The following is a 23,409-nucleotide window of genomic DNA, read 5'->3' as shown; positions in this document are numbered from 1 at the left end:
CTCGATTTGTGATCTCGTTTTAAAACGGTGACCGTAACAACCAGTTCATTACTGATATATATACAGAGAAAGCACAAAACAAAGTTGAGCAGTAATCAATTTGCAACCCAAGGTCTGAAAGCACACAGCGACTGACTTGTAAGAACAGAGCAGGTTTTTGAAAAAATTTGCCCACAGGATGTGAGCAAGGGTTTCCTTTCCTTACATTCTTCAGAAACTATTTGTTTTGGCATTTTATATCCCTTGCAAACTTAGACTGAGAACAGATTAGCATCCAGTGGACCGTGGACAAGCTATGTCCTTGTATCATCCACCACTTTTTTTTGGTACTGTAACTGTTATAACCCTAATAAACAGATAAAGCAACACGTTCTCACTCCCAACTTGTCAAATACTGCCACTTGGTCAGTGGCCCTCCGCTTCAAAACTCCGCAGATGCCCCTTTCGCGCCATTTCTGGACACACAGGGTTCCACAGTCAAGTTAACAAGAGTATATATGCAACGTCGGGTTAGACTTTCAAAATAAAGCATGCACGGTCAGCGTTGTAAAACTGTTGCAGTTTGGTTAAGTTTAGGCTCAAAAACGACGTCCTTAGGTTTCAAAAAATATTATAAGTTTGTTACGGACCTGATGTAACTCAAGTACAAGAACAAAACGTAGCCTACCTGACGTGACTTCAGTACAATAATGTCCTGTGTTTGTTTGACCCATCCATCCACCTCCCCACCTCCATATACGGACCTGGAGGGCCACTGACCAAGCAGTATAAAGCTACCAAACCTGGAGAAATTTGTGCGACTAGATTTCAAAGTCAGTGTGCAGGTAATTGGGATTTTTACCCTCAAAATCATAAATTAAAAGCATGAAATCATCTACAGTGACTTCTGCCACACCCCTCTCTTTTTCTGTCTCACACACATCCAAGAATTGTCAGTTTGAGCATCGCTTTCTCCAACTGACACTGAGATCCATAAAATGTCTGTTTATATACAGTTTATGCACCATGTGGTTGTATTTGTTTGGAAGATTTTACAGCTTTAGCGTCTTAATGAGTCTTTTGTACTTTCTCAGACACTCTGGCCACAGTTTACACAGGACAGACACACCAAGGATTAAATGGAAATGGAGTAGGGAATAGCATACGTGACAAAATATTCTATACATATAGATCTTCTAGATATATATTTGCATACATATCTAGAACACTTATCCAGCCCTCCAGCCCATTTTGCTTGCTGCTCCAGTGTTGGCATGCAACTTGGCTGTACTGCTCAGAGAGGAGCACTCTGGGAGCTGAGCAGCAGTGGGTCGGCTGCTGGATGAGTGGAGGGGTAAGAGTGAGGGAGGGGGAGGTGGAGGGATGGTGGCAGGAAGGGAGGGAGGGAAGACTAAATAACTAGGGGGCCAGACAGAGGGAAGTGAATTTACAAAAGTCTCACTGCCACTTTGCATCCTGTCCAAACATTCGTCAGGAAATTTTCCATGCAGAGAACTAGAGCCACAATAAAAACAACATAACACAAAAGTATGATATTGAAATTATTTGATCAAAATGTATTAAATATATTCTGAGTAAATATTAAAATAAAAGTTATTTAAAAAAAGAACTAGTTGACACTAATGTGTAAAAATGTAAAGAGAGAAGAAATGCCAAAACAAATCAATAGATATATATTTTCTCACATATCTGTACATATTTGTTTGGTATTTAAAAAAACAAGGTTTTGCTTTATTTCTGACTCAGTTCTCTGACTCTCCGCTTTGGATGCAAGGAGAGACTTCTTTAATTCACTTCAACTGTCAGCACTGCTAACAAGCATAGTAATGGAGAATGATGATGATGATGATGTTGGTGATGATGGTGAGATGAAGGTGCTCACTTGGTTGTCTGCCGAGAGGCGGGGCATGGAGAGGGTCCGCCCATGCCCATCCATTGGGTGATAGGGCTCAGTGTCGGAGTACCCGTCCCGCCCCATCTCCCTCATCTCTACCGTCTGTAAAACACAACGAGAGGGGGGCGTGACCACTGTCTGCTGAGGGGAGGGGACTCTGGCAGGGGGGAGGCGTTTTTGATTAATCGAGGAAGGTGCTAACTGAGGTGGAAGGGACATGAAATACATTCGGTAATGTAATGTATTGAGAAAGTGTATCATGTTCCTTTTTTGTCTTTCTTTTCAATTTCAAGCATTAAAGACAATTCTGTCTTCATTTATGCAACTTATTGTTGCATAAATTAACTGTTGAAACTAGTGCTGTCGTGATATACCTGTATTGATTTTAAAATGAAATATTGATACACAGTAGGTGGCAGTAATGCAACTTAACACTGGCTGCCAGTGTTCCTTTGCCAAAAAGAGACAAAACACAATAAAAGCCAAAGATAAATTTGAATGATATTATTATTTATTTGACTTTTTTTCAAATTTTCTATAGATATCGCAATAATAACATTATCAGGAATTCTTTAGGCCATGATAATCATATAGTGAAAATCTGACATTGTGACAGCCCTAGTTGCAACCTTAATAAATTACTGTTGAGCCTCTGAAACCTTTAGATGAGGTTGGTATTGATAAGAGTAGCCTGAACCAAGACCTCACCATTGGGAAAAGCATCCTCGGAAACATTGGGACCTTTCTGGCATGAACCTGCAAACCCAAGAATCCAAAACTGGGCCAGGAAGATATCTCAAATCTTTTTTTGAAAAGAGTACATGGCACAACTCCAAATCCACATACATCTTTGTACATTAGTCATGGGATTGAAGAGAGAGATGAGGGGCTCGGGAGTAGGGACGGCCCAACAGACAAGTGAAAGTAAGGGGGCAGTGAGGAGGAGAAGGTGTACATCACAAAACAAATGTACCAACTCCAAGCCAGTGACTCAAGAGGAGGTTGAAGAGTGAACAGGGAAAATCAAGGAATAGGAGGATGGTAAGACTAAGAGAATACGGTCGATGTGGACTTCGAGCAGGAAGATGAAGAAAGAGACAGACGGGTCCGCAAAAAGAAAAGAGCTCAAAGAACAGAGAGACACTACAGTCTTGTACGCTGGAGTAACAGCAGCAAAATCCAGCACTTCAAATACAGAAAAGATCAAATTTAATGGAGGTTGCTAAGAACTTGGTGTTTAGGGATGACAGAGTGGAGTAGATTAGATAGTTCTCAATCTTTTCTACAGCAAGGAAACTCAAATAGCACAATTCTGTGAAGAAACTGGGTTTACGTCTGGCATTGTTCTCATGTTTTTTATCATGAAACACATTACGCCCCATGGATTCTGAGTGATCAAATGTCTATCCAACCACCTTTGAGGTCAGATATGAATAATAAAAGATTTGCCTTAAACTTGCTTTAATTTATCTTATTTCAGAGTATTGAGATCTACAACTTTAAATTATTTCACCTTTTATTTAAGGAACTAAGGTAGGTGACTAAAATTCAATTTATGACAATTTAAATGATAAAAATATATATAAAGTAGGGAATATTATATTAATTGGTGTCAATATGTTACAAAAGAATGTGAGGTAATTCAGATAAAAAGAGAACTGTGTTTGCGCCTCCAGTTGTAGATCATTGAAAGGTAGAGATCGTTGTTTTACTTAAATACATTTTTGTCAGGTTTTATGACTGTGTGATAAGTGTGATGCCGTAGAGATGTCTTCAATATATGCATTGCAACCGCAGTAATCCTGAGGAATGTTTCCCACCAGCATCGTGAATAGGACATGTGTGTTTGTGCTCATCATACCTGCGGGTTGTGACGGTTGTCATGGAGATCGTCGGGGTAGGGTCTGTCGGGGCTCCAGTTACCCGTATTTTGGAACATTTTCTGGGCTTTGGCCGTCACCCACGACTGGCTCTCAGTCATGCCACCCTCGGGAGGTCTGGCACCCGCACATACACACAAGTCAGGGGATTACAAATCAGGGAGGTCTTCGACTGAGGAAATTCACAGTAGTGATACATCTTTGACCAATGTTTTCTTGAGACAGACGACTTTTCTTGATACAGATGACCTTTGCTATGCCAAAGGATGTCTTAAAATCTAGTGTTAATTGAAAATGAAAGCAGATATAATGGTGAAACCAGAGATGACATTTCATTTTTTTAGGTAAAGCCTACTAATTTATAGCTTATTTCAATTAAACAAATAATTCTACACTAACATTTGGCCTCCAGGATGGTGCCAAAAGAAATAAATAATAACCTAAATGTACCCTAAATAATAAACGCGTATTATCTGTACAGTACCCGTCTCATGACATGTCAAAACATTGTGACAACTGCATTTGACTAAACTTTCATCAGTCTCCCCTGTACTTTGTAACCCCTGCAAAGATAATATTAGGATGCTAACACGTTAAGTTTAGCATTACAAATGCTAGCATGCTACAGTATGTTGCTACAGACCACATGACCTCACCAACCCGCAAGACAAAAGTCAAAAACTGTCTTAAAATTTCTTCTGTGGCTAAGACTAAGACTAAGACTGGGACAACAGAATTTACTTAGTAACATACACACTTGCTTTTGCACTCTTTCATACACACATACACACACACACACACACACACACACACACGCACACACAGATTTGTTCATTTCTAAACCATTACAACTATGCCAATTTGGCTCAATTTCACACTGATAAACAATACTTGTACAATTTCACATTTTTAAAAAAAAATTTTGCCCACGTAATTCTCACACAAAGGCAGAGTAGGCTGTTGGAAACAGAAAAGCACACACACACACAAACACACACACACACACACTCCGACACATAGCAAGGGGAAGAAACAATTAAAAAAACACGGTCAAAGAAGTCCAAAGCCAAGGAAGTTAGATAAAGAAGATACTGTACTATTGTATTGTATTGTATATATGCGAGAACCTTTAGTTCACTCAACTTTTCATTCAGATGTGAAGTTAAATTGTATGTATTTGTTTTCACAACAAACATTTTACTATAATTTCAATTTAAATATGTCTTGAACCTAAAAGTTACACCTCCTGATTATATTTCTAAAACAACCAGTACTGAATTGAAGTGGAGGTTGAGTTGGTGCAAGTCAAGTTATTTTCCTGATGTATTATGTAACATTTATAAAACATTGCTCTTGAAAAGAAGCAAGATGCCCCCAAATTATGTGTGCATATAGTGCATATACTATATATTTTGAATGCATAGATAACTAAAACATGTATGTGTGTGGGAAAGTATATACATATTTGCTGCTGCCTCATGCCTTTAAATGTGCCACATAAAGGTTCCTGCCCATGGCCAGTCTACTCACATGCTGTTGAGGTTGTCCGGCTGGGTGTTGGGGAGGCCGTTCAGGCCTTGGCCCCCCTGGCCGTCTGTGCCCCCTCCCTCAGAGGGCGGCTCCATGCGCTGAAACATTAATGGCGTTCGGTTCTGTGTGAGATACACGACATGGCCTGCAGGCTGGCATCAGGCACACTCAGGGGGCAGACACAGGACACAAACACAGGATGCACTCGCAGCATGCACCCACACGGGGGCGCCATCGGCAAGCACATGGCTGTGGGTATCCAAGGTAAAGTTCCCTGCCAGACTACTGATCTGGGATCTGCTAAGCACACTGAACAAGTGTTTAAAGGAACACTGCTAGCTTTAAGATTATTTTTCCTTTATGTTAGTTTGGGTTGGTGTTCAGCAAGGAAAAGCTGATCTCAGATCTGTGTCAGAGGGAAACTTTTACCTTAGGCATTTGAGGTAAGATTGCTCTTAAATCACAGGTCTTGGACCAGATTACTACATTCATGAAACACATCATCAAAAAAGACATTTTACTCAAAAATCATTATTTGGCAATCTGTGTGATCCATCTGCCAATATTTTTTGAGTAATATGCCGTTTTGTGGGTAAACATCTGATCCTGAACTAGCAAATTCTGCTTCCATCAGGTCAGAGGTGAGTCAGGTTCCCTCCCAGGAGATCCTGGGTAATGGAGTCCTCTCAGGAGTGGCGACGGCTCATGACTGCTACAGCCTGTATCATGTCCCACCACAGCCTGGAAGCTAAAGGCTGAATGCTAAATGAGTGCAGATGGTTCAAGGCCTGTTCAGAAACAGATACACGTCCAAACCTCCTCTGACACATCAGGCTGATTTGCTGGACAGGAAGCTTGTCTTTCTACAATATACATGAAAAATGAAAAAGATACTTAAAGTTTTATCAGTCAAACAGATCTTTAGAAAGTTACTTGGTCATAAAGGTGGTAATAGAGGCTTTTCAGTTGCTTCCTAAATCTCTAATAACAAATGTATGTATATTGACGTCATGGGGGATTGGACTGTTGGGATGTCGGTGTAGATATTCTCATTAGGCCAAAGGTATTAAGCAAGTGTGTTGATGTGGATGATTTATTAACAAATCGTTGTTAGCCCAATCTGTGCTCAATTGAACTACATTGTCGTTTCAGGGGAGTTGGCTTAAGCTAGAATTATATTTCTGCAGTAGATCTACGCAGTGCAACTACGTTTTGTTGCCTTGTGCATTCAAGAAGCTGATCTGTGATCCAGCTTCCTGTAGTTAAGCATTTAAAAATATTATTTAAAAAAAGATCAGAAATTCATCATGACTGTGGACTTTGTTGAAGCCTCCAAGTTGCTTGTTCAGACATTTAGTTAGCGATCAGCAATTCACACTATTAGGGAGCTGTAGATTAGGATTGAAAGCCAACAGAAAGCCTATTTCCTCCTTTGAATATTTGTGACATAAATAATCAGACAGAGAAGCACAGCTTCAGAAAATGTAGATTCTGTCAGAGGTTTGTCTAATCCTGTCCAGACATCATCTCCTGTGCCACGGAGGTAAATGACTCAAGTTCGTCTCTGGACAGTCTTGTTTGCCACTGGTCACAGGAACCTCCACCCAACATCCCATCAACCACCACAGCAGACAGACAGGCAAACAGACAGCTTCATGAACACACAGACTGGAGAGAATGGGTCTTGGTTAGAGCAACTTGGTGACAATCGACCTGGATTGACCAAACAGCGAGAGCTTGATAAGTCAAGGTCTCATCTCTTCCTGGAAGGATAAAGGGAACGCATCAGAACGACAGAGACGACATGGAAGACAGGAACGGGGGATTACAGACAACTGACGCCAAAACAGCGTGAAGAAACAGGAAAATGCATGAACAGAGACAGCAGACAAAGAGGAAACAACATAATATTTCAGACACAACAACAGCGCAACAAACACTGGAGAGGACAGGTGGTATGCGACGAGGTGCGAGGAGTACACAGAAGGATGAGGAACGGTGAAGGAGAGCACATCAAATGAGTAAATTAAAGAAAAAATCCACCCCTTCACTTACTGTTACTGAGACCAGGAGTTATTTTGTAATTTCCTGTGAGTGGTGGTCTTTAAACCATTTTCAGCATATTCTCACAATTTTCTCCTGGCACTTTTTCTGCAGCCTCTTTTACTGATCTCCATAATTCTTACTAAATACTTTTGGGCAATGACTACAATTCTGTTGTTTTAATTTCAGTCTTTGCTTCCACAATCTGGCTTTCTCCATTTTCTGCTATGATACCATGAGACGTTGCTATATAATATTCACATGTGTGATGCAAAGGAGGACTAGCATCCTCATGTTTATTATTATGTTATTGCAATAAGGACTTTATAGTAATTATAACTAAACCTATATTATAAAATGTGCATGTTTTATTATAATATATAGATATATTTGTTACCATTATTGTTTGAATCATACACATAAATACTAAATATCTAACTAATTTGTGAACACTGGGGTGTGTCTGTGATCCCAACCACAGATACATTTGAGTTTTCCCTGTATGATTGCTGAGGTCCAGGATGTTACACTTGATATTTTTTGTTTTTGGGTGGATTCTTCCTTCAAAGTGATATAGCATTATTAAAAGAAAAGGCCACTGCGGAAGACAAGAAGAATGAAGTGAGATACTGCATAGGTGGCAAACTGACAGACACACAGACTGGTTAAAGTCTTGTGTACTGCTGATGTTGAGAGAGTCTGTGTGCACCTGTCCATTCAGTCCAATGGGATGGCTGCATTCAGGAACATACCAACACATACTGTCTTTGCAGTTTGAAAGAAAAAAGAATAACATACTCTCCATCCACCAATGCACTCCATTCTGAGAAATGGAAAACCCACCTCACGAAATATGTGTCAGTCAATATGGACGAGGCTGCCCCCATTCCATGAGAAAATTTGGACTCTTTTTATGTCATGTAAAATTTGGGATCAAGTGCTGAACCAACTGGATGACTTGCTAGAGCGAACAGAGGTATTACATGAGTGGAGAGATGTTTCAACACGTCCAAAGTGCGGACTGAAAATACAGAGACAGCGGAAGCGAGTGCATCTCAAAGGCATTCATCGACAGGAGGGAAAGAGCACTGACAGGAAACAAAAGGTAAGGCCATGTGGTATCATCATCATCATCATTGTTCAGAACATTACCAACAACGAAAACCATAGTTGTTAATTGGAAAACCTTTCACCTAATCCTCCTCACCACCTTCAAACAGCCCACGGTGAAAAGAAAACTTGAAGCAGCTGGAAGGGGAAAGGTTGATAACTAGCTTGAAAGTATAACAGCTAGATACCTCTGTTAGCAAGCATTGTAAATGGAATAAGGCTGACCAAGGGAGCAACACGGTGCTAGAAAAAAGACGCAGACTTTCAGGTAGCATGCTAATAAAGGGTACAGCACAGGCTGAGAGGGAGGTAGGAGTTTTGTTTGGAAGTGTAGCTGGGAGTTTATATAGGATTTAAATGTATAAGACATAGTTCTTATGCTTTTAAATCCATATTTGACAGGCAAAGTTCAGTCCAAAGGCTAGAAGCAGTATCGAAAAAGAGGGCCAGGAGGAGGAAAAACCAAAAAAGGAAAAGGAAATAGGGATCTTTTTTTGTTCGGGGAATTTCTCTGGGAGGGAGTCTACCTGTTCCTCTCGCAGGGCCTGCAGCTTTTTCGTCTTGCTCTGCCGGTAGTACTCCATGATCATCATGGCAGCGTAGATTTTGCCCACCGTCAAGTCTGTGGCTGCTGAAAAAATGACAAGTTACCCTGCAAGATTAGACCCGAGTGGGATGGGACCCTGAGCCGTGGGGGGAATGGGAGTGGGGGACGAGACACACACATTGAATCACAAACCACAGAGAAATTCACAATAGCATGCAAATTACACCAACAACTGGGACAATTCTGTTTCATGTCAATCCATGGACAGATCTGGGCTTCATAACCAAGAATTATATCTAAATGTTTACTTCTCAGTTTGATTTCCAACTTCAGCTGACCGAGGTAAGTTCACTTACAATATTGGGTCAGTGGTGACCAATAATTGTGAGCAAACAAACACTGTGTTGGAGAAGCGAAAAATCTAAAAAAGTGTTTTAATGTAATTACCTCTTCCTCACGCACAGAGGTAAATCTACGTAAATTTAAGTCCAATAAAGTAAGCTTCCATCTCACACACAATCTCCCAGTCCTCCATGTTACTGTAAGTTTCATTATACCATGTATGCAAACATACTTACTTTCATGCTTGCGTGCAACCATGGAGCAAGACAACCTCATTCTCATTGGCTAAGCTCATTTACAGCATTGATGGTACTATATCATTCTGATTTTCATGCCTAAAAATCTAAAGCTAATGATATTATGTACACCTGTATGTATAATAAAGCAAGGCAAAGAGGTAAGGGACATGGTCTGTTGGTTTGCTGAGCACTGTAAGTGCGGCAGGCAGATTGGTTCCAAGAAAATATGGAAATTACCAAATTTGGGAGCTGTGATGAGCATTTAAACAAAAAATACTCATCAGAACAGACACTAATTTGCTTTTTTGTTGTCTTGAAGGAAAATTGATACCCAATGTAACAACATTCGCTGTGAAGCCTCAACTGAAACAGAGCTGAGCTCACTTGGTGGTGTACAACAGACAAATACAATATTACAACACTGTACAATTATTAACACAACAAAGCCAATAGTCTTTTCACAGGCAGATGCTGTACCTATACATTGTGACATTCTTTCATTATTTTGCTTAAATATATTTCACTTTTAGACATTATACTAAGGCTGAGGACTAGGTAGCCACCTCACTAAGAAACCCTTTGACACCTCCAACAAGAGATCCCTGGAAAACAGGAGCTCAATTTTTTTCTAAAAACTCTGGACATGTATCCCCAGAGTTTGGATGGAAAACATAGACATTTAAAATCAGAAAAATACTGAGCTTTGTTTTGGTTGTCAAAAAACTTTCTCACTGAATGAGTGGTGCCCTTTTCAAAGTGGCATGGCTACAAGTCTTGCAGCATCAAAACTGATGTTAACGTGTGATAAGATATGACCACACATATCTTATTTTCTTATTATATCATGGGGCAATAAGACATGACAATGCATATCTTTTACCTTAAGAGTTACCATGCGTTAAGGCAAACAACTTGCAGGTATGCTAAACATGCATCATTACACTAGCACTATAATTTAAATAATCTTCTAAACAGATGAAAACCTGAAAACAGTCATTCATCACAATCATTTTATATGAATGTCTAGATCTATTTTACTAGTTTATTTGCTGTTCAATTCTTCCTGTAGTGAAAAGACTTCTATAGAGGATCTTCTATAGCAGGCACCCCCTGATTCCAGGACTGACTGAATGTGTGGAAAGATCAGCAGTGCAGGTGTGTGCGCTACTGTATCCTATGTGTCTGTGTACACAAATGTGCTAGTGTGCCTGCTGTACATTTGTGGTGTGGTGCATTCCTGTGTGGCATGTTTATCTGAACACAAATAATGTATGAACTACTTGAGCCAATTAGTTACAAGATGTATTGTCCATCTGAACTTGAAAACTATCTATCACTATCTGACCATTGGTGGAAAGATCTGTTTAGCAAGACTCCATCCATAAAAAAGTTTTTAATATTTTATTAAATCTGGGCTAGCAGTGTAAACAGGTGGTATAGGGACCACATTCCCAACCACCATTGCAGAACCCCCTGTTCAATACCCAGTAGTGGTACTGTCAGTCACAGGTTGTCTTTTGTTATAGTGATTGGTTGCCAAACATCAAAAAGGTGGGTCTTACCACAACACTAGTGAGCATGATGGACAATGATGACTGACCTATTTTTGTTAGTTGTTTGCGTCTATTCGTCAGCCTAAATGAACTGAAACTGACGGCAAGCTCAGTGCAAAGTTGGCGAAGTAAGAAGATGCAGAGCCCGGCTGCCAACCATGTGCTGTGCAATGATGCACGGACGAGGTAAGCACCTGTGGGAGGAGAGCTGAGCTCACCAGGGTTCATACAGGCCTGCAACCTTTCTTGTTGTTGGTAACTAGGGCATTCATTATATGTTGTTGCCTGTTAGTGGCTAGTATAGCCTCTAGGCTTAGCGGTAATTACAACAAGTCATTTAACCAGCTGTGCTGCAACAGTACTTCTGCCTTAGACAGGCCCTCCAACAAACACAAATGACTGTGTTAATGGGTGGGAAGCCAGTGAGGGGTCATGTCACTGTCACTACACTAGTAACTCCTATTTTTTACTTGGGGCGATATTGGTGTTGGTGTATGTACTGTATGTATGTTTGTGTATGCATGTACAGCATGTGTGTTTCTGCTGTAGTAGCCTGATCAGGAGATGCGAAGCAGTGAATGACACTGGCTGGTGGAAGCTGTCCTCTTGGTGAGTTGGTGATCGGACACACACACACACCACTATGCTCTGTTTTCCTGCGACTTACCCTTGTGCGGTGTAACCAGCAGGTCCAGTGTCTTCTGTGATAAGTTTGGCCAAATAGCCATCATCTCCTTTCTCAGCTCTGCATCCATCTGGTGCTTGTCTGCACCGCCTGGGTAGCCCCGCAACCCAGAGTGCCCACACACACATGCACACACACACGCATCAAACATTTGTACACACAGACAGCACAAAAGCATACGTCCAAGTATATGCAAACACCCCACACACATTAACACAGGGCAAAGGAGGTACAGACCAAAAGGCCAAAAGAAATATATTTAGCCATTCACGCGTGTACACATTCACCCAAAACAAGAAAGTAATTTGTTAGTGTCAGAGTTTAGTCGCATTTGCTACAATAATCTAGGGCATTCTTGTTGAAGAGAAACACACAGAAATTGAGAGGTGAAAAGTCATACACATGAATTACCCAAGAATACCCAATAATGTCAGACAGGAAAGTAACTGAGATAAACAGTAAAGGGATGATAGTACTTTAGGGTCGTACCCTTGGCAATCTTTATATCCAGGGCTGTCCTGATCAGAGCCATGAGGGTTGAGTTAAAATGCACCGTGTTGTCATCCGCAACCGGCAGATCCATGCGCAGCAGCCTCTGTGGAGAGCCAGTCAGGATGAGAGGATGAGAAATGTATGTGTCCTTGCTAAAGTGTGCTGTGCCTGAACCTCTGGGAAGGGGAGGGGGTGAGGGGTGAAGTGTGCTGTGCCTGAACCTCTGGGAAGGGGAGGGGGTGAGGGGTTGGGGGGCGGGGGTTGAGAGAGCTCCATAGACAACAGCCAATTAGAGCTGGACTGGATTTAGTCCAGGTTTTACCTAATGTTCCCTGAGACGGATCAAAGTTAAGGCAAGGAAGAATAGGTGTCACTATAATTCTTTTAGATACAGATCTGATCAGTGTATCCTAATAAGTCAAGTCAGTGAATTTCAAATTGAGGGCATGAGTCCTCTGATAAGTGTGTGCTATATTAAATGACTGTTGAGTGTGCATGTGTTAAGTCTGCTGCACATTTTATCAGTGCATGCATTTGCAAGTGCAAGGGCATTTGCTTGAGGACAGAAACTTGACTGGGTGAGTCCCTGCGTCTCCTGTTTTTCCAATGATACTCTACGAGACAGCACAGCTATCCAATGAGGGCCATCTGCTGCTAAGCAACTGTGAGAGCCGAGAACCACAAGGAAGAACAATCGGAGCCAAAATGGCCTCCGACCCAACCTGTGCCCATGTTCCCTAAATGTGTGAATGCATTGGCGCATTTACACATCTCTGTTGTTACACACATATAGGTATAAATATATAACAGTACACATACACCAAACCCCCACCCCCCTTCAACCCCAACATCCCTCCCTGCCCACTTACACACAATTATTTGCACAGACTGCAATTAAGAGTACTTAATTGGAGTCCTTTGGAGACAAAATAGGTTGACTGGAGAACAATAACAGTATCACTGGAATAATTCTGCAATTTTTCAGGAGACTGCAGTTGTTTTATTTAACTGAGGCATCTTCTATAGAGCTCCCCCTACCTGTAAGGAGGTTCCCTGTCTTTACATGTCTATACCAGGTAAAACCAATGGAGAAACCTGTGGATAGAACGAAACAAGCTGGGCCAGCTGGGGCCGCTTGCCGTTCCTATCCCAACCAGTTGGCATCCATCGGATTTACCTACGAACATGAGCGTTGGGCACTAACGATGGCAAGCACGGCAGTACAATGGCGGTGGGGTTGTGTACGTGCTCGTGTGTTCCTGAGTGTGTGCGAGTGTCGGGCATGCCCAAAGCCAAGTGTTCGGCAGGTGGAGGGCATCGGCCAACATCCACAGCGCTCGGCAGGCAGCAGGCAGGCTCGATGTCGCCCATAGCCATGCGACAGAGAGTGCGAGGATTGCATGCAACACCACAAAACACTCCCCCTAGAAAAAACCCGGACACACAGAGCATGCAACATGCCTTAACTTCACTCCCATAATCTAAGCCCCAACTCTTCCCAAGTACCCAGCCCACTACCCCCCAAATTCCCTCAAAACCCACTTTCACAATACAAGCAGCCGTGCATCCGCGCAAAGAGAGTATCCTCAATCCAACTGGATTGATCCTACTGATTGACAGATTCATTTCATATCTTTTTTTCGCTCTGTACATTTTTACATGAATGGTTCCCTTTATCAAAGTCAAATTGAACAGCGATGGAAGATATTCATATCAAGATCTCTCTCAATGCCAAACGGGTGCAGTGTCTTAAGGGGTTGTCAGAGTTAGAGAGGATTAGAGTTGTGGCATTCCCTGAAAGAAGAAAAAAAAATCATAGAGAAGATCAAAAAGAGATGATTGACGTTGTTTCTGTTTTTGTTTTGGACCAACCAGACTTCATAATAGTAGTAGTGTAGGATAAGGGGATGGGGGTCTATCAAAGGGGACACATGATAGGGGCAGCAGTTAGTTGAGTTAAACTAGGCGACTCTAAGCTTGGTTATGAGATGTAGTTACAGATAAAAAGGGAAGGGCGAGAATGAGGAGGGAGAGGAGGATCGTGAAAACACTGAAAGAGAACGAGGGTCAATTGGAATTAACAGAGAGAGGAACTGAGTGTGTGTGTGTGTGTAGATAGAAAAGAAAGAAAAGAGAGAGGCTCAAAATTACAGAACAAGACAAGAGATAAAGACGAGGACTAAAAACAACACTGACATAAGTTTACTGAGAAGAGGTCAGTTCAAAAAACAAGTTGTTGTAACGATACACATTTATCAAAACTACTTTTTCCAGTAAGTGTGAGGCCTAGTGTCCACTAAAGGGAAGATCAAGATCTTTGCCTCAGCATTAAGATGATCAGTATCAAGATGTCTAACCTTCCCCTCTCTGTTCTGAAAAAAAAAAATCATGAGGACTTTCTGATCTTAAAAGGTCCTTTTATGGACCTTTTCTGTGAAACTGTATCAATGAATACTGGAAGGCTTTGATGGCTGAAGTATGTGATGGGGGCCACTGCCAATACAGGTTGACATTCTGGAGAAAAGGAAGGAGGAACAGAAAGGAGAGGCAAGGTAGAGACAGAGTGGCATTAGGTGGATAGAGGGATGCTATGAAGGAATGAAGATGGATGCTGATTGCTGACGGACAAGTGGACGCAGAAGAAGGACAGAAGAATGACAGAGAGAGAAAGCTGTCAGGTAGGAAAGAAGAGAGAACATGTGAGTAAAAGATAAGACAAAGCAGTGAAGAGGAGAGAAAAACAGTAGAAAAAGGAAGAAAGTAGAAAAGAAGAAATAAAAAGACAATAGTTAGAGAAGGAGAGACAGAGGTGAATGGGGTACTGACACCCAGATTCAATCTAAGTCAACCATTTCTCACCACACATAATGAGTATTATGTGGTAGAATATTTTTACTTTGTCAAAGTGAGGTTGGTTAGAATATTATGCAGATAACATACTTGCAAGTTAGGCGAGTAAGGAGAGTGACTTCTTTAGTAGGACTTGGTATCAAACATAATACTCTTTTGGTACTAACCAAAATCTGTCCATAGCCCCAAGCATCAAAAACTGTCAAGGACTGCAACCTGGAAATCGATGTAATTAAATAATATATATATTATTTAATTATTTATCTATTTATTTATTTTACTTAAATAACTTTTGTATCAATTAGCTTGAGTACATTAGCTTTTACAGCTGATGCACACACATTTGGTAATGAAGATATTTGCTTTGTGGTGCTTCTTTTCAAAGCTTATTGGCACCACAAACATGATCAGCAAAATTAAGGGAACTTTCTGCTGAAACACCTAAGGCCCCAAATCATCTTTTCAGTACATGGTTGGTGAATCTGGATGCCAATAAGAAAGAGAAGATCGACAGAGTAGGACTCTACTGTAGTGGAGAGAAAGCGTGAAGAACAAGACAAAGAGACAGCGGATGCTGAAAAACTCGACCCAAATCTTTACCCTAGTGGTCTGAGGCACAAAGAGAAGCCAAAGACACTGAAGTTTCCTTGGGTGTCAAAAAAGTATCTTGAAAAAAGACAAAAAACTAGAAGGGCCAGAACTGTGTGTGTGTGTGTGTGTGTGTGTGTGTGTGTGGTATTGTGGGTATGTGTATGTGTGCACTATAGTGCCATCCACAGGAATAAGAGACGCAGAGGACTGAAGACAGAAACCCTTGCCGGTCCTTCTGTACCCGCATCGTAAGCAAATATTTGCACTGTGTAAATACAACCTGGTTAAAATAATCTCACGTTAGATGTTGTATGTTGGCCTCTACACTAGAAATATTTATATGAACAAATTATTTATGTTTTTGGTGAAACAATGGCTTGTGTAAACTATATTTTTATTTTAGCATACATAATTCCATATATATGCTCACATCAGTAATTACCACAAGCAATTGGTTATCCTGGGGTCCTTTAAAGAATGTTATTTTTAAAATGTAGTAGTAAATAATAATACCTATACCACATAATGAGAAAAAGTGTCCCAATAAAGTTATATTTATACTTTTTGTATTATAGTTTTGCCTTAAATCTTTAGTTTATGCAAAAAATATTGAATGGTTGAACAAAACAGGCTGTAGAGATTTTTTTAAGAATTCTTTTTTAAGATCATGTACTTATACTGCAATATGCAGTATGGTAAAATATGCAAACATCAATTTAAAAACTATCAAAGGAAGTTTTCTTACTTTCTAAGTTCCTTCGTTTGTTATGGAAAAGGAGAAATTCTTTGTCAGATCTGTGCTCTGTCTTTGGTTTTCTGACTGGATTGTGGGTGTGTGTTTGTGCATGCGTCCGTGCAGATTGCAGAAGGACTAGCAAAGCCTCCTCCATTCCCTTACTCCTGCGGCCTGACGGGAGGAAATAAAAGAAAGAGGATTGACTACCACTCCACTATCACTTCACTTCACTGCACGACAAAAGCCCATCCCTCCATCCCCGCGGTCGGAGAGAGAGGAGAGAGGACAGCGCTCACCACCACCACAACCACCACTAACAGACAATGAGGAGAACATCGCTGGGAGGAGGGAGGGAGGGAAGGAGGTTGGTGGAGGAGAGGAGGAGAAGGAGGAAAGGGAGTGGGGGACAGAGAGAAGAGGTTCTCCTCCCCAGCGATGGGGAGGTTTAAGGACGGAGATGGGAGGGGAAAGAGTAGGGAAGAAAGAAATGATGGGAGAAGGGAGGGACAGAAGGAGGTGGGTTGGTGGTTGAGGGGGGTGGAGGGGTAAGGTGGGGGGCGAGTCTACCTTATAGGCGACCCGGGCGGGACACCTCTTCCCGAGGCCTAGCGGCGGACACATGTGTCTTAGCATCTGATACATGTCTGTGTAAGTGATCCGGCCGCTGGGGTGGCCACAAACACACACACACACACACACACACACACATCACACACGCACATGCATTCAAACATCCGCACATACACACACACACAACAGACAGAACAAACGTAGACGGACGACGTAAAAACGAAAAAAGAAAAACAGCGAGGGATAGGGAGAGGGGAGGACACACAGAGGTGTGTTTGGAGGAGGAGACATGAGGAGAAAAAAGAAAGAAACCAACAAAGGAAAGGAAGAGGGAGGGAAACAAATACACAGAGGTTATTGTTTTGATCGTTGTGGATATGTGGTTGCTGTGGTGAGAGAAAGAGAGAAAGAAAGAGAAAGAGAGAGAACGAGGGGGTGTGTTACGTGGCTTCTAGTCTGGTATATCATAAAGTAAGGTAGAGGAGAGGAAGGAAGGGAGGGAGAAAGGTTGGGGAAGGAGAGGAGGGTTGAAGGAGGAGGTGTTATTTAGTTTAGTTAGTTGTTGTTGAGATACCGTTCTATGCGAGGTGAAAAGGGGCTTTGGGATTTTTAGGTCTTTGCCCTCTTTCGCCGCTCGGATAGAACTGGCAGCGGGGCTTCTAGCAGGCAAAGAAAAGCACCGCTGCAGAGATCGGAGTGAGTCACAATGACAAGTCAATGCAGTCTGTCACTGAGGCTGCGTGTCCACCAGGAACCTCTGCCCACAGCTGCGACTCCAGGTGTTCATGGGAGACCTCCCTGATGATGACAGGAAGGGTTGGGATGCCCCAACAGTGCAGGTCTTGGCTTTTAGAAGGTCAGTTCACCTTAACCCAAAAAAATGTTTTGTCACTTACTTCTTGTGGTTATTCGCTATGCAGATAGTTTAGGCTTAAGTGGCCAGGGTTTGAGATGTCTGTCTCCACTTCAAATACAATGGAGGAATGAATGAAATATAGCTTATGGTGCTCACAGCACTGAAACAGTGTCCCAGTCCGTAGACCTCACTGTGAACAGATTCAGTGGGACTAGCGACTTTAATCATACAAGCGCAACAACAGGTGTGTGGGGATTAATGCACTCAGCCGGTCACATTATTGGTCTCACAGCTCTGACAACAAGTGAAGTACGACCAATAGCACAAAAAACGCTTTTTGAGAAAATCGTATTGTTGCCTGGATGTTATCTATGTGGTTCTAGATAACTCACTTTAGTTGTTTTATTACCTCCCAGGTCCTGAGTCTCCTATGATCTATCATCTCCTCATTTGATTGTAAATAACTGCAATACATATATAATATATAAATACTACTATATAAATGTATTCAATATATAAATATTAATACTCTTAAGAAGGCACTCGACTACTCTCAAATAAAGCAAATGTGGGTACTGGAACAGACACAATGTCTCAAAGCCTCAGCATATACAGCTGAAACCATTTGCATGGTTATATATCACCAGGGGTAAGTTGTAAAATATGTTTTTTATTGTTTTTTCTTATGATTTAGTTGAACTGATCTTTTAACCATTTCTAAGCCAAAGACTGCAGCACCTTAAAAACCATCTTGACAGTCATAAAGCAAACGCAGAAGACCGACGATTCTTCCCACGAGCATCTGTCGACACAGGAAGTTATTAAGAGGGACCTGGTGGACACAAGACCTTTTTGAAGTCCAGAGTCCCTGCCCCAAACCACACACACACCCTGCCCCTTTCCTTCTTTCCCCATACACCAGAGCCACAAACAGAGCAGGTTTGGCCATATCATTGTAGTATTTCAGTGAATATAAACTGTTACCATAAGGCCTGTTACATGCTCCACTCAAGGTGTGCCAACACAAGCATGTGGGAAACACAAGCCCTCTGCTTACATAACAAAGGCACACAGGGGAAGTGATGTCAATGCGATCCGAGACTGGAGGAATGGTTTTTTGTACACAAGAGTACCGTGAGAAGAAGATGTAAGCTATGGTAGATCCCCGTGAGTTAAAGATTTAAGTTTTTTATATTTAAATTTGTTTTTACAGAAAATAACTTCCTCACTGGTAGTTCAGCATGATACTGCTGCAAGATTTAGTGATGTGTCACAAGTTGGACATAGTATATTGTAAAGGGCACTGTGTGTATTACCCTGTGTATTGTTGTGTGCACTCTTTAAGAAGAGCTTGTAACAGGCCTAACAACTGTTTTTAATACCTTGAATGCTTAAAGCCACTGTGTGTAGGATTTCTGGATGTCAGTGGTAATATTAAAAAAAGACATAATAAAATATCTACACATAGTGGCTTTAAAACCTTTTTACCTTCAAAAAAATAAACATTACAGAATGCTTAGCACAGTGGTTCACAAACATGTGCCATGGAGGCAGAAAAAGCTGCAGTTTGTCATTCCAATCAATCACCACGGGTGCTGATATCAGCTGCTTTATTTGGCGTTAGCTGTGTGAGTGACTATATCAAAGCCTGCAGACTACGGAGCCTTGATGACACATGGCGGGAAAACACTGGCCGAGCTACCAGCTATGAGAGTATTCAGACCAAGCCCTCTCTGCATACGTCTCTGTGCTAAAGTAACCCTACGTCCTTCACCCAAACCCCAACTCAAACAAGAACAATGCACATTGCTCGACCATTTTCTGCCCAGGCAAAATTAGACAGCAAGCATAAATCAAAGACAATGGCTGACTGGAGTCTAGACTCTAGTGTTTACATAATACTGAATTAAAAGTGAACACATCAGTGTCATTTTCCCAGCGTTCAGTCAGAAGACAATAGCGAGTGCAGTGCACCACCTCATGCTTCACACACCGCTCTTGGTGTGTGCGTGTGTGTGAGTGTGTACAAGAGTGTGTGTGTGCATTTCTGCATTGTCCCAAACATTCTCATTGTCATGTCAGAATGCATATACAACAGAAACCCCCCCCAAAAAAACAATGATTCAATGGTGAAATGAGATTAAAACAACGTAATAATGCAAACCCAAACAGAAAAATCAAACCAAATGAAATAAAAAGTTGAAGTAGGAAAGAATTTGTTTTAAAAGTGATAAAGAGCGACATTCATTCCAGTCTCTTAAAGGCGAGCAGGTTGCGTTTAAGTTTGTGCTTTAGGGGTTTGGTCCAAACCTTGCAGGCCACCCTATGTGGGCATTTCTTGCCAAGGCCCAGGGGAGGGGAGATAACTCGCAATAAACTGTACATATCCTTATAATGTATGCGCCCGCTGCAAGAAAAATACAAGGAGGGGAGGTTAGGTGAGGGAACACACAGAATACAGAGAGAGAGATAAAGAAATAAAGAGAGTGGAGAAAAAGAGGAGATAAGATGAAGAGGAGAGAGCATTTATTTACACTGAGAAAAAGAGGTGTAAGACACCTTCCTCTCATGCATGCCCACACACACTCATTACAGAGGGGGACAAGAGGAAGAGGAGAGGGTTACATTCATCTCAACTGTGCACAAATTGTGCAATTTGAGAAACAAGGTAGAAAAGTTCAGAGAGAAAGACAAGGAGAAAGCTGGATAACTCTTTGCTCTGACATGCCAGCTTTAACTGACCCACTTTTAACATCATCTATGATGTAGATCATCACTTGATGAAGATCCTGTATCATCATAACACTTTTTGGATGAGATCATGACACCAGTCTTTGCCCCGTTTTGGGACGGGAGAGAAAGTCAGGGGTTAAGAGTAATTTTACCTTCAGCATACGACTATCCAAATGTGTGTAGACACATCTAAAGTGTAATGTTGCTAACTTAGTTTTACGTTACACATGAGCACTGTGTGTTTGTGTCACCTTGTTTTTGCTGCTTGACGTGTGTATTTCTGCATTTGTATTTGTATGACTTCTACAGCGTGTGTGTATGAGTGTGTGTGTGTGCCACTCACCAGGCAGCAGGATCGTACTCGGCCCATATCCTTACATACTCGTCCAGGTGATGTGGCCCCAGGATAGAGGAGTCTCTGGTCAGGTACTCAAAGTTGTCCATGATGACGGCCACAAACAGATTCAGCATCTGGATAAAGGACGAGTTTGGCTCAATGAAACACGTCAGACACACGTGTTGTTGGCTACACAACGCAGTAGCAAACTTTTTTAGCCATCTCGGAAAACGGTATCCAGGATTAAATAATAAATCCACCCTTTGAACGCTATGAAGTAACATCAGGAAAGGAGGGATGTTTGAGAAATATATATAATCTAAAAAAATCTGTTTTATATAGTTTTATTTCAAAAAGAAGTAATTGGTTTTAATATTAAAAATACACATAAATGTATGTTTTTATTTATGTAACTGGTTAAAGGGACATTCTGTGTATTTTTCTCACCAGGAAAGAGCAGAGGAAGATGAAGGAGACAAAGTAGGTGTAGGCGAAGGTGCTGCCACATTCAGGTTCTGTGTTCCCTGAGGCCGGGTCGCATTCTTTACCACCCAGGCAAGCCAACATGATCTCATGCCACGCCTCGCCCGTAGCGCTCCTGCATGAGGGGAAACACACAGCAAAACATGAAAGAGTGAGCACAAACCTAAGAGAGACAGTAATGTTCAAGAGGCATCAGTGGTCAGCATCAACTCATATTAAGAGAGTATGTTGCTATGGAGCCGATCTGGGATTTGACTTTGTTTCCATGATATTAAACATGTATACACAATATATATATATTTGGTAAATCACATTAATCTAAATATGATCACCCTTCAGTTACAGTGGCAGTGAATAGGAAAGTGGCAGTGTGTGATGGCACCTAATTAAGGGTTGCTGCTGGAAAACTACTAATTCTGTGGCTTGATTTTTACATTTACAAGACTCACCTGAAGAGCAGCATGAGGGCCATAATGAAGGTTCTGAAGTTATTGTGCTCGTTGATGGCACTCTCTCCCTCCTCATCTAGTGCCAGATTCCCAAACAACTACAGACACAAACAGTGGAAAAAGAAAGCACCACAAGAAAGGAAAACATTAGTGCACATTCTACACTGATGGCAAAGTTGAAACAATGCAGTGAGAACATGTTTTTTAAATGAATTTTAAATTATTTTGAGTTATTGTACCTCACTTGAGTTTTTAAATTCATGCTTTTACTTCAGAGGTCAATATTTTAACCATACTCCCTATATTTGACAGCTTTAGCTACTTTGCTGATGCCGATTTTAAACACATATTTGTATAAATTCAACCACTTTGCAGTACATGAAATATTAAAGTGAGCTCCTCAACCAGCTACAACATTAAAATGTTGCGCACATGTTAATGCATCAATACAAAAATAATAGTCGAGCATGACAATATGCAGGAACTAGTGTTTCTACACAAGAAGTACCTTCCTTTTGTTTTAGGCCTTAAGGACATTTAGCTGCTTATACTACTGTATTTTTACTTTTGTTCTTTAATTACTTGTGATTTGTAATGTACTTCTACACGATGGTATTGGTTTATTTAGGTATAGGATGTAAATCTTTCTTACATCGCTGGATTTTACATACTGTTCACCCATTTACTGACCTTCCCAGCTAAACAATTAAATCCCAAAACATCATATAACAATCCAAAAACATATCAAATCCAAAATTCAAAAAGGCAGATAGGCAGTACTCACCTGCATGCCGATGATGGCATAGATGAAGAAAAGCATGGCAATGAGCAGGCAGACGTAAGGCAGAGCCTACCAGAGGCGATGGAGAGAGGGGAAATATGTATAAGAGTTTATACTGTATATTGTGACCATATGTACATAATGTGTGTATCTGTTAATGACTGAATACCTTGAAGGACTGGACAAAGGTCCACAACAGGATGCGGATGGTCTCTCCCTGTCTCAGTAGCTTGATGAGGCGAGCTGCTCTGAACAGCCTCAGGAAACTCAAGTTGATGAAGTTATTCTACAGAGGGAGAACACAGTGAGCTTCACCAAACACATGCCACCTGCACAACCTCCCTCTACCAAACACAAAAATCAAAAACAACAGCGGAAGAAAGAGAAGACAAAGAGAGAAGGGGGGGAGGGGGGGTCAACCCAACAAAACATAACCAACTGCAAACATAATGGCTCTTGGTAGATACAAGTATAAATGAGAGAAAGACAGAGAAAAGGTCAAAAGAAGAAGGAAAAAGAGAGGAAATAAGGAAAATCATAATTCAAAGAGTCTAAAGGTCATCATCCAATCTGGTACAGCAGAATGCTTTTTTCTTTTTTAAGAGAACCAAATGCACTGATCTCTGGGGGGCAAGCAGGCCACACAAGATGGAGCACAGTGCACTGTGCCTGTCAACCACGCACACATACACACAGACACACAGACAC

At 41.4% G+C, this 23,409-nt stretch overlaps 1 protein-coding gene across 1 annotated transcript in view; it reads right to left on the bottom strand.

The window, feature by feature from the left end:
* The window catches only part of cacna1ab (calcium channel, voltage-dependent, P/Q type, alpha 1A subunit, b), a gene marked incomplete in the record, with an annotated part of 92,837 nt that overhangs the window by 11,908 nt on the left and 57,520 nt on the right, over positions 1–23,409 (bottom strand). Inside the window, 12 exon segments of the mRNA XM_035660836.1 lie at positions 1,883–1,996; positions 3,756–3,891; positions 5,305–5,426; positions 8,985–9,085; positions 11,806–11,913; positions 12,313–12,418; positions 20,229–20,325; positions 20,995–21,122; positions 21,436–21,586; positions 21,921–22,018; positions 22,705–22,770; positions 22,871–22,987. Of these exon segments, the coding sequence (XP_035516729.1) occupies positions 1,883–1,996; positions 3,756–3,891; positions 5,305–5,426; positions 8,985–9,085; positions 11,806–11,913; positions 12,313–12,418; positions 20,229–20,325; positions 20,995–21,122; positions 21,436–21,586; positions 21,921–22,018; positions 22,705–22,770; positions 22,871–22,987 (1,344 nt within the window).

This window comes from Morone saxatilis, unplaced genomic scaffold, assembly GCF_004916995.1.
Source record: "Morone saxatilis isolate NCDOM2014 unplaced genomic scaffold, NCSU_SB_2.0 Contig17, whole genome shotgun sequence".
Lineage (NCBI taxonomy): Eukaryota > Metazoa > Chordata > Actinopteri > Moronidae > Morone > Morone saxatilis.
This window is presented reverse-complemented; position numbering and strand designations above follow the sequence as displayed.